This window comes from Salmo trutta, unplaced genomic scaffold (assembly GCF_901001165.1).
Source record: "Salmo trutta unplaced genomic scaffold, fSalTru1.1, whole genome shotgun sequence".
Taxonomy (NCBI): Eukaryota; Metazoa; Chordata; class Actinopteri; order Salmoniformes; family Salmonidae; genus Salmo; species Salmo trutta.
In genome coordinates this window covers 7,501-20,000 of record NW_021822228.1, presented here as the reverse complement: position 1 = coordinate 20,000, position 12,500 = coordinate 7,501, and the positions used below count along the sequence as shown (strand labels likewise).

At 47.1% G+C, this 12,500-nt stretch overlaps 1 protein-coding gene across 1 annotated transcript in view; it reads left to right on the top strand.

The window, feature by feature from the left end:
* The window catches only part of LOC115181207 (protocadherin-7), a 16,083-nt gene extending 13,879 nt beyond the window's left edge, over positions 1–2,204 (top strand). The window contains exon 4 of the mRNA XM_029743240.1: positions 1,407–2,204. Coding sequence (XP_029599100.1) covers positions 1,407–2,204 — 798 coding nt within the window. The remainder of the gene's footprint in view (positions 1–1,406) is intronic.
* The last annotated feature ends 10,296 nt before the right edge of the window (positions 2,205–12,500 follow it).

Below are 12,500 nucleotides of genomic sequence, written 5' to 3'. Positions count from 1 at the left end.
CTACAGCCGACTAGGTACAGCCAACTAGGTACAGCCGACTAGCTACAGCCAACTAGCTACAGCCAACTAGCTACAGCCAACTAGCTACAGCCGACTAGCTACAGCAGACTAGCTACAGCAGACTAGTTACAGCCAACTAGGTACAGCCGACTAGCTACAGCCGACTAGCTACAGCAGACTAGCTACAGCAGACTAGTTACAGCCAACTAGGTACAGCCAACTAGCAACAGCCAACTAGGTACAACAAACTAGCTACAGCAGACTAGCTACAGCCGACTAGCTACAGCAGACTAGCTACAGCAGACTAGTTACAGCCAACTAGGTACAGCCGACTAGCTACAGCCGACTAGCTACAGCAGACTAGCTACAGCAGACTAGTTACAGCCAACTAGCTACAGCCGACTAGCTACAGCCGACTAGCTACAGCCGACTAGCTACAGCCGACTAGCTACAGCAGACTAGCTACAGCAGACTAGTTACAGCCAACTAGCTACAGCTGGACTAGCTACAGCCAACTAGGTACAGCCGACTAGCTACAGCCAACTAGCAACAGCCAACTAGGTACAACAAACTAGCTACAGCCAACTAGGTACAACCAACTAGCTACAGCCGAACTAGCTATAGCCGGACTAGGTACAGCCGGACTAGCTACAGCCGACTTGCTACAGCCGACTAGCTACAGCCGACTAGCTACAGCCGACTAGGTACAGCCGACTAGGTGCAGCCGGACTAGCTACAGCCGGACTAGCTACAGCCGGACTAGCTACAGCCGGACTAGCTACAGCCGGACTAGCTACAGCCGGACTAGCTACAGCCGGACTAGCTACAGCCGACTTGCTACAGCCGACTAGGTACAGCCGACTAGGTACAGCTGACTAGCTACAGCCGACTAGCTACAGCCGGACTAGCTACAGCCGGACTAGGTACAGCCGCCGACTAATGCTACCTAGCATTTTATTTAATTTTCTATATATTATTTTTACAAATCGATACTTGAAGTCAGATATTGATATAATATAGTCCGAAATTATATCTTGATATGTAAATGTATGATTTTCTCCCCCTCTATCTCTGGGTGTCTTGTAGTCTACTCACTCTTATAATGCAAAACGCAGTAACTACGTAATTGTTTTTACTGCAAAATCTGACTTCAAAGTATTTTTCTGTCTAGACAGACTCCATGATATGTTCTGATCAACTGCCTTGTTCTTGTGTCAGGAAACTAAATAGCACATTCATCAGATAATATACCTGGGCATCACAGCAGATCAAAGATCTTTGATCAGATTGGTAGTTACTGCGTTTTGCCTTTGTAGGGCAGAGTAGTGATTTACAGTGTCTGCTTTTCTCTACATAAACCCTGGAATTATTTTATATCCCCTCCCACCCACCACCCCTCTCTCTAGGTGGCTCGTAGTCTGGCCGCCCCTCTCTACCTGGACATCGCGGGCGACCCCGACAGCGAGCGAGCATTGGGGAAACAGCGCCTCTCGGTAGCCATCGGTGTCCTGGCGGGCGCCGCCGCAGTCATCCTGGTCATCCTCCTAGTGGTGATGGCCCGCCAGTGCGGCGCCCAGGGCAAGAACGGATACGAGGCCGGGAAGAAGGAACCAGAGGAGGATTTCTTTAGCCCTCAACCGGCCGTGCCACAAACCAGGGGAGGGACGTTGGACCGCGGACGGAAGCCCCGCAGGGACAAACGGAACGGAGGCGCTGGAGGAGCCGGAGCCGGTAATAAAACTGAACGGCCACTCTACAGCGGCATCGTCACGGTCAACGGGCTCCGTCGCCACGGCAACGACCACCACATCGCCAACATCGACGATGACGACGAGGACGTGAGCAGCGCCAGCGAGAGGTTGGCGGCGAGGTACTGCGCGGTGGACGGAGACCCCGGGAGCCCACGCATGGGCGCCAGGCATCACCAGTCGAGCCCAGATCTGGCCAGGCATTATAAGTCAAGCTCGCCGCTCCCCGCGGTACACCTCCAGCCCTACAGCCCCCCAGCCGAGGGGAAAAAGCACCAGGCCGTACAGGAGCTGCCCCCCTCTAACACCTTCGTGGGGTCTGGAGGGTCCAGTGGTAGTGGTGGAAGTGGGAACGCTGATGCCATGTCTCTGGGGTCAGACCAGTGTTCTGAGTATGGATCCCAAACGGGGAATAAGTACAGCAAACAGGTAGGACTGATTCAGTTATTCTACTGACACAAACTGAACCGAGCTGAACTGGGCTGGCCTGGTTACTCATCCACCACAGTTGACTGACTAGTGGCGGTGATAATAGGACTGACTAGTGGTGATAATACGACTGACTGGTGATAATAGGACTGACTAGTGGTGATAATAGGACTGACTAGTGGTGGTGAAAATAGGACTAACTGGTGATGGTGATAATAGGACTGACTGGTGATAATAGGACTGACTAGTGGTGGTGATAATAGGACTGACTAGTGGTGATAATAGGACTGACTGGTGATAATAGGACTGACTGGCGGTGTTGATAATAGGACTGACTAGTGGGGATGATAATAGGACTGACTGGTGGGGATGATAATAGGACTGACTAGCGGTGGTGATAATAGGACTAACTGGTGATAATAGGACTGACTGGTGATAATAGGACTGACTGGCGGTGATAATAGGACTGACTGGTGATAATAGGACTGACTAGTGGTGATAATAGGACTGACTGGTGATAATAGGACTGACTGGTGATAATAGGACTGACTGGTGGTGGTGATAATAGGACTGACTGGTGGGGATGATAATAGGACTGACTGGTGGGGATGATAATAGGTCTGACTAGCGGTGGTGATAATAGGACTAACTGGTGATAATAGGACTGACTGGTGATAATAGGACTGACTAGTGGTGGTGATAATAGGACTGACTAGTGGTGGTGATAATAGGACTGACTAGTGGTGGTGAAAATAGGACTAACTGGTGATGGTGATAATAGGACTGACTGGTGATAATAGGACTGACTAGTGGTGGTGATAATAGGACTGACTAGTGGTGATAATAGGACTGACTGGTGATAATAGGACTGACTGGCAGTGTTGATAATAGGACTGACTAGTGGGGATGATAATAGGACTGACTGGTGGGGATGATAATAGGACTGACTAGCGGTGGTGATAATAGGACTAACTGGTGATAATAGGACTGACTGGTGATAATAGGACTGACTGGCGGTGATAATAGGACTGACTGGTGATAATAGGACTGACTAGTGGTGATAATATGACTGACTGGCGGTGATAATAGGACTGACTGGTGATAATAGGACTGACTAGTGGTGATAATAGGACTGACTGGTGATAATAGGACTGACTGGTGATAATAGGACTGACTGGTGGTGGTGATAATAGGACTGACTGGTGGGGATGATAATAGGACTGACTGGTGGGGATGATAATAGGACTGACTAGCGGTGGTGATAATAGGACTAACTGGTGATAATAGGACTGACTGGTGATAATAGGACTGACTAGTGGTGGTGATAATAGGACTGACTAGTGGTGGTGATAATAGGACTGACTAGTGGTGGTGATAATAGGACTGACTGGCGGTGGTGATAATAGGACTGACTAGTGATAATAGGACTGACTAGTGGTGGTGATAATAGGACTGACTAGTGGTGGTGATAATAGGACTGACTGGTGATAATAGGACTGACTGGCGGTGGTGATAATAGGACTGACTAGTGATAATAGGACTGACTAGTGGTGGTGATAATAGGACTGACTGGTGATAATAGGACTGACTAGTGGTGGTAGTGTTTGCTGTGTTGTTTGGCTGTTTTGTTGTTGGTTTGTTGTTGTTTTGTCATTGTTGATTGTAGCCAACTCGCTTAATTGCTCTTTGAGGTTCTCTTTTGAATTTTTTGAATTTGTTTCTTTCCATATTCCTTTCTCTGTCTCTCTCTGTCTCTGTCTCTCTGTCTTTCTCTGTGTCTCTCTCTCTCCGTCTCTCTCTGTCTCTCTCTGTCTCTCTGTCTCTGTCTCTCTGTCTCTCTCTCTCGCTCTGTCTTTTTACAGTCCTCTCCTTGTTGCATCGTAAGCTGACTTTTGCTGATGTTTTCAGACTTAAAGTAGTACACCCAGTGTGTGTGTCAGCATGGTAAGCCTGTAAGCAGTGTGACTGTGTCCTGCTGTCTGTGTGTGTGTGTGTTTCGTGTCAAACAGCAGACTCCATTTAGCCAGGCTTATTGCTGGGTGAGAAGGGGGTGTGTCTGTCTCTTCAACTTGATATGTGTCTTTGTGTGTGTACGCTTAGACTGAGTGTGTGTGTGTGTGTGTGTGTGTGTGTGTGTGTGTGTGTGTGTGTGTGTGTGTGTGTGTGTGTGTGTGTGTGTGTGTGTGTGTGTGTTATAAGGGTTGGGAATTTGAAATCATTGGGGAAATCCGGATAGTCGAAATACAAGTGTTTTAAAGAGAACATTTTATTTTTATTTTTTACTTCAATGGAGACCGGTGTGTGTGACAGTCTGTGTGTGACACGAAGAGAGAGATAGAAAGTTGTAAAGAAGCTAGCTAGCTACAGTAGCTATCTGAGTTAGCCAGCGAGCTAACTAAAGTAGCCATCTGAGTTAGCCAGCGAGCTAACTAAAGTAGCCATCTGAGTTAGCCAGCGAGCTAACTAAAGTAGCCATCTGAGTTAGCCAGCGAGCTAACTAAAGTAGCCATCTGAGTTAGCCAGCGAGCTAACTAAAGTAGCCATCTGAGTTAGCCAGCGAGCTAACTAAAGTAGCCATCTGAGTTAGCCAGCGAGCTAACTAAAGTAGCCATCTGAGTTAGCCAGCGAGCTAACTAAAGTAGCCATCTGAGTTAGCCAGCGAGCTAACTAAAGTAGCCATCTGAGTTAGCCAGCGAGCTAACTAAAGTAGCCATCTGAGTTAGCCAGCGAGCTAACTAAAGTAGCCATTGTGTGTGTGTGTGTGTGTGTGTGTGTGTGTGTGTGTGTGTGTGTGTGTGTGTGTGTGTGTGTGTGTGTGTGTGTGTGTGTGTGTGTGTGGACCTCTCTGTGGGGTTCATACATCCTCAGACAGCTGAGTAGGTGGACGGCATATACCATACAGAGTAATTGACCATTACACTTTTTTGCTGCTCTGCACACACCAACACACACACACACACACACACACACATACACACCAACAGTCTCTTTCTCTCTTCCACTGTGTTTCATAGTCTTTCACTTCATTTGCTTTCTCTAAAAGGTTAAATATTTTCATACTGGTTGGGAAAGTGTTGATTTGCAGACCATCAGTTGTGAGCGTCATGCTGACGAATACATTAGATGACAGCTTGCTAACGCACGCACACACACACACACACGCTCTGACACAGCAGGGTTTCCCTCATTGGGGAGTATTTTCCGTACTGTGACGTTTGATGGACAGCTCCCCCCCCAATCTACTTTGACTGACAGTTCTGCATTTTCTCCCCTCTCGTAGAAAACTGCTGATGCGGGCCTTAAAGGGGAAGAGCTTTCTCAGCTAATCAACTCATACACGGCTCTCTGATCCAACTGAGCACACACACATATACACACACACACACACATATACACACACACACATATACACACACACACATATACACACACACACCAGGGGTTCATCCATTACGGAGTCAATCCCCTTAATCTGCCGTTCTCAGGGAAGGAAAATGCTTACTGCAGGAGTTTGGTGTTAGCACACATACAGTACACACACACACACACACACACACACACACACACACACACACACACACACACACACACACACACGGACGATCTAATGAATTATTGATTAGTGAGGGTAATTAACTCCTCTGCAGCCGCAGTGTGTGACCTCCCATAACTTCAGTAAGCCCTAGATTGTGTGTGTGTGTGTCTGTGTGTGTCTGTGTGTGTCTGTGTGTGTGTGTGTGTGTGTGTGTCTGTGTGTGTGTGTCTGTGTGTGTGCCTGAAGCACTACTTTTTGATGTGTATGTAGCCTACTAATGTATGAGAGAGAGAAGAGGGGGACAAGAGAGGTATAGAGTGGGATAGATATAGGGGGAAGATGGAGGGAGAGAAATGGAAAAAGTGATAGAAACAGAGGGAGGCAGAGGGATGTGTGTGTGAGAGAGAGAGAGGGAGAGGGAGAGGGGAGAGAGAAAGAGAGTTGAGAGAGGGGGGAGAGAGAGAGAAACTTGGAGAGAAATAGAACAATGTCCATATTGACTGTAGTGACTCAGAGAAAGAGAGACAGAATGATAGAGAGAGAAAGGCAGAAAGAGAGACAGAGACAGAGAGGGGAGATGGATGGAAAGAGAGAATTATATAAAGAGAGAAAGAGGAATGAGAGACAGACAGACAGACAGACAGACAGACAGACAGACAGACAGACAGACAGACAGACAGACAGACAGACAGACAGACAGAGAGAGAGAGAGAGACAGAGGGACAGAGGGACAGACAGAGAGAGAGAGAGAGATGGCAGTGGGTCCATATTGACTGTAGCATAGTGCCATGTGACAGTGATCAGTACTGTGTGTGATCAGTAATGGATGGTTGGTGCCAGAGGGTTTAACGGTGACCCACATCACCGCCCTACCGTCCCTCGCTGGCTTGCACCCAAACCATCCCTCTATCCCCCTCTTTCTCTCTGTACCACTCTCTCATCTCTCTAACCTTAACCTACATCTCAGACCCACTACCTTCCCCTCCCTCGCTGCTGATTACTCTCTCGCTCTCTCTCTCTCTCTCTCTCTCTCTCGCCCCTCTCTCTCTCTCTGTCCCCCCTCTCTCTCTCTCTCTCGCTCTCTCTCTCTCTCGCCCCTCTCTCTCTCTGTCCCCCCCTCCCTCTCTCTCTCTCTCATTCTCTCTCTGTCGTTCTCTCACTCTCTCTCTAGTTCTCTCTTTCTCTATCTATCTCCTGACCTCTGATAAAGCCCGATTCAGCATTTTCACTAGTGAGACTTCTTCTTTTACTGCAGTGAGCACTTTCTCTCCCCGCACTCTGTGTGTGTGTGTGTGTCTGCCAAGTGTGTGCACAGAGACACAGAGGCCGAATCGAACTGGACCTAGGCCACGGTCGATCAGAATCATTCTGCTAACACACACACACACACACACACACACACACACACACACAATCGATGTCTGTTAATAGGGCCAGGAGACTGCATTCGGAGGTTGACGCTGCTGTTTTCTACATGAAGGCTCCTAGATCTACTGGACATACCAGGCTAGCTAACATCACACACACACACACTAGATAACCCTCTACCACACACACACACACACACACACACACACACACACACACACACACACACACACACACACACACACACCACACACACACACACACACACACACACACACACACACACACACACACACACACACACACACACTAGATAACCCTCTACCACACATACACACACACACACACACACTAGATAACCCTCTACCACACACACACACACACACACACACACACACACACACACACACACACACTAGATAACCCTCTACCACACACACACCCCCACCCTCTCCACACACACTGTCTGTTTTTACCTAACAAGGCCAGTCTATGGAGATGAGATGTTTAGATGGATAGTGTCCAGCGTTGGGTGGTATGCAGGTGTTCATATCTCTCCCACTGGGATTTACAGTATTACCGGTTTAGTACACAAGGGGGCACTAAAACACGCAAAAAAAAGCCCATTGAGTGTCTACTACCAGAATGCTAACAACGTTGTCACAGGTAATAGCCAATTTCCTTGGCGGCTGCTAGCTAAATATGCTAACGAGCACAAACTAAAATAAATGAATTGCAAAAACAGACAATCCAACTCATAAAGGTATATATATATATAGGTAGGAGCTACCGAATGTAATTTTTGGTGAGTTTGGACATTTACAAGCGAATGTAAACTAGAAGTATCGCGCAAATGAAGAAAGTGTCTGTGTGGAGTCTGGGAGTTGCTAGGGCAACGGGCCTGTCTGCTCTGCTCGGAGAAGATGGGGGCGGAGCAAAAAACACAAGGAAGTCAAGCTGCAGCGGCAACTGTGTAGATAACTAATCCAAAGGGCTTTGCCTTTCCAAACATAGCAGAAGGCTAACACAATATGATGCCCCGTGACCTTATTAATTCAGCCACTTACTTAGATAACTAGCAAGTTAAACTTAGAGGTTGCTCTCACACAGAATTATTCCTTTTTCAGGAAAAACAAGATAAAACGCATGAAAAAATATCTTTCTACGTTTTGTAATTGCAGATATGAAGTGCTTCTTATTGTAATTTCTGCTCAGCATCAAACTAATTGTGTGCTTCAGTTGCACTTCTCCACTCAGATGAGAATTCAGGACCAGGCTTTCTATCAGCAGACTGTTCACCCTACTTTTCTCTGGTAAAATGTAAAAAGATGAACTTCAAACCAAACATTAGCAAATGTAGCTGGCTACATTCTTTCTAAGATAAACATTAGAAATATGATGGCCATGCAAAGACCTTGTTTTTTCTTTGTAAGATCATTTACTTGTGTGGTTGTCAGACAAATAGTGTTGCATTTCTGTTGTAATCTGATGAAAATTGAAGTTATTTTTCTGCTGAATGTGTTTCATTAATGTATTTTCTGTGAAGGAAAACTATAGTTTCACATCCCTGATTACTCTCTATTGAAGCCAACAAACCCACTGTTGACATTCAATATAACAGGTGACCCCTGTCAACACACAGCTGGACTAACCGGCTCCCACTTCCTCCTGTTGTGCTATTTACAAACACACACGTGATTGGCTCAACTGTTCTGGGGAAGGACGGGAAGCTTCACAATGTAAAATAATGTGACGGGTGAAATGAAGAACGCAATCTGCTTTATCTCCTAACGTATTACACAAGTTGACTGCAGGTATTAACTTAGAACGTAGCTACAAATATTAACATGTATTAAACAACTTCAATGGAATAGTTTCAACGGTATTGACTGGATTGAAAAACCCTCCCCGGGCTATTTCCAAATACCCCGGTACATGTTATACACGGTACATGTTATACACGGTATATGTTATACACGGTACATGTTATACACGGTATATGTTATACACGGTATATGTTATACACGGTATATGTTATACACGGTACATGTTATACACGGTATATGTTATACACGGTATATGTTATACACGGTACATGTTATACACGGTATATGTTATACACGGTATATGTTATACACGGTATATGTTATACACGGTACATGTTATACACGGTACATGTTATACACGGTACATGTTATACACGGTACATGTTATACATGTTATACACGGTACATGTTATACACGGTACGTGTTATACACGGTACGTGTTATACACGGTACGTGTTATACACGGTATATGTTATACACGGTACATGTTATACACGGTACATGTTATACATGTTATACACGGTACATGTTATACACGGTATATGTTATACACGGTACATGTTATGTTATACACGGTATATGTTATACACGGTATATGTTATGTTATACACGGTATATGTTATGTTATACACGGTATATGTTATGTTATACACGGCATATGTTATGTTATACACGGTATATGTTATGTTATACACGGTACATGTTATACACGGTATATGTTATACACGGTATATGTTATACACGGTACATGTTATACACGGTACATGTTATACACGGTATATGTTATACACGGTACATGTCATACACGGTATATGTTATACACGGTACATGTTATGTTATACACGGTATATGTTATACACGGTATATGTTATGTTATACACGGTATATGTTATGTTATACACGGTATATGTTATGTTATACACGGTATATGTTATGTTATACACGGTACATGTTATACACGGTATATGTTATACACGGTACATGTTATACACGGTACATGTTATACACGGTACATGTTATACACGGTACATGTTATACACGGTACATGTTATACACGGTATATGTTATACACGGTACATGTTATACACGGTATGTGTTATACATGTTATACACGGTACATGTTATACACGGTATATGTTATACACGGTATATGTTATACACGGTATACTGCCCAAGCCTAATAGTGTCCAATAGGATCTATCTATGCTGTGTTGTTCCCACAATTGGTGTGTTTCAGTGAGGATGAGGAGGAGCTAGGATTTACTGATGCTGCTACAGAGACTGATTGGAAAAGCAGCTTTACCATGTATCCCAAATAGCATCCTATTCCCTATGTAGTACACTATGGTCCGTAGGGCTGTGGTCAAAAGTAGTGCACTACGTAGGGCATAGCAGTGCCATTTGGGATGGAGGCAGTGTATAGAGAGAGGAAAATCTCCCCAGCGGATTAAATTATGATCAACATCTGTCTCACACACACACACACACTCGCCCATCGGACACACACACACACACACTCGCCCATCGGGGACACACACACACTTACCCATCGGATACACACACACACACACTCGCCCATCGGACACACACACACACACACACTCGCCCATCGGACACACACACACACACACTCGCCCATCGGACACACACACACACTTACACATCGGGGACACACACACACACTCGCCCATCGGACACACACACACACTTACACATCGGATACACACACACACACTCGCCCATCGGACACACACACACACACTTACACATCGGGGACACACACACACACACTTACACATCGTATACACACACACTCGCCCATCGGACACACACACATACACACACACACACACACACACACACACACATGAACAGATAAAGACAGATACACATTTACTCTCTAAAACACAAACCGATCTTTAGAAACATACACACACACACACACACACACACACACACACACCGGTAACCCAGCCCTGATCCTTGCCATATGGTGCTACCTTAATAGTGGTGGTAGACACCAGCTGTTACGTTGTGTTAACTAGGAAAGGAGGAGAGTGGGTGAGGAGGGGTGAGAGGTTAGTGGGTGAGGAGGGGGAGGTTATGGAGGTGAGAGGTTAGTGGGTGAGGAGGGGGAGGTTATGGAGGTGAGAGGTTAGTGGGTAAGGAGGGGGAGGTTATGGAGGTGAGAGGTTAGTGGGTGAGGAGGGGGAGGTTATGGAGGTGAGAGGTTAGTGGGTGAGGAGGGGGAGGTTATGGAGGTGAGAGGTTAGTGGGTGAGGAGGGGGAGGTTATGGAGGTGAGTGGTTAGTGGGTGAGGAGGGGGAGGTTATGGAGGTGAGAGGTTAGTGGGTGAGGAGGGGGAGGTTATGGAGGTGAGGAGGGGGGGATATGGAGGTGAGAGGTTAGTAGGTGAGGGGGGAGGAGGTTATGGAGGTGAGTGGTTAGTGGGTGAGGAGGGGGAGGTTATGGAGGTGAGAAGGTGAGGAGGGGGAGGAGGTGGTGGTTATGGAGGTGAGAGGTTAGTGGGTGAGGAGGGGGAGTTTATGGAGGTGAGAGGTTAGTGGGTGAGGAGGGGGAGGTTATGGAGGTGAGGAGGGGGAGGATATGGAGGTGAGAGGTTAGTAGGTGATGGGGGGGAGGTTATGGAGGTGAGAGGTTAGTGGGTGAGGAGGGGGAGGTTATGGAGGTGAGAGGTTAGTGGGTGAGGAGGGGGAGGTTATGGAGGTGAGTGGTTAGTGGGTGAGGAGGGGGAGGTTATGGAGGTGAGAGGTTAGTGGGTGAGGGGGGAGGTTATGGAGGTGAGAGGTTAGTAGGTGAGGGGGGAGGTTATGGAGATGTTAGGTTTGTGGGTGAGGGGGGAGGTTATGGAGATGTGAGGTTTGTGGGTGAGGAGGGGGAGGTTATGGAGGTGAGAGGTTAGTAGGTGAGGGGGGAGGTTATGGAGATGTGAGGTTTGTGGGTGAGGGGGGGAGGTTATGGAGGTGAGTGGTTAGTGGGTGAGGAGGGGAGGTTATGGAGGTGAGAGGTTAGTAGGTGAGGAGGGGGAGGTTATGGAGGTGAGTGGTTAGTGGGTGAGGAGGGGGGAGGTTATGGAGGTGAGGAGGGGGAGGATATGGAGGTGAGAGGTTAGTAGGTGAGGAGGGGGAGGTTATGGAGGTGAGAGATTAGTAGGTGAGGGGGGAGGTTATGGAGGTGAGTGGTTAGTAGGTGAGGGGGGAGGAGGTTATGGAGGTGAGTGGTTAGTGGGTGAGGAGGGGGAGGGTTATGGAGGTGAGAGGTTAGTGGGTGAGGAGGGGGAGGTTATGGAGGTGAGGAGGGGGAGGATATGGAGGTGAGAGGTTAGTAGGTGAGGAGGGGGAGGTTATGGAGGTGAGAGGATTAGTAGGTGAGGGGGGAGGTTATGGAGGTGAGTGGTTAGTAGGTGAGGGGGGAGGAGGTTATGGAGGTGAGTGGTTAGTGGGTGAGGAGGGGGAGGTTATGGAGGTGAGAGGTTAGTGGGTGAGGAGGGGGAGGTTATGGAGGTGAGAGGTTAGTAGGTGAGGGGGGAGGTTATGGAGATGTGAGGTTTGTGGGTGAGGGGGGGAGGTTAT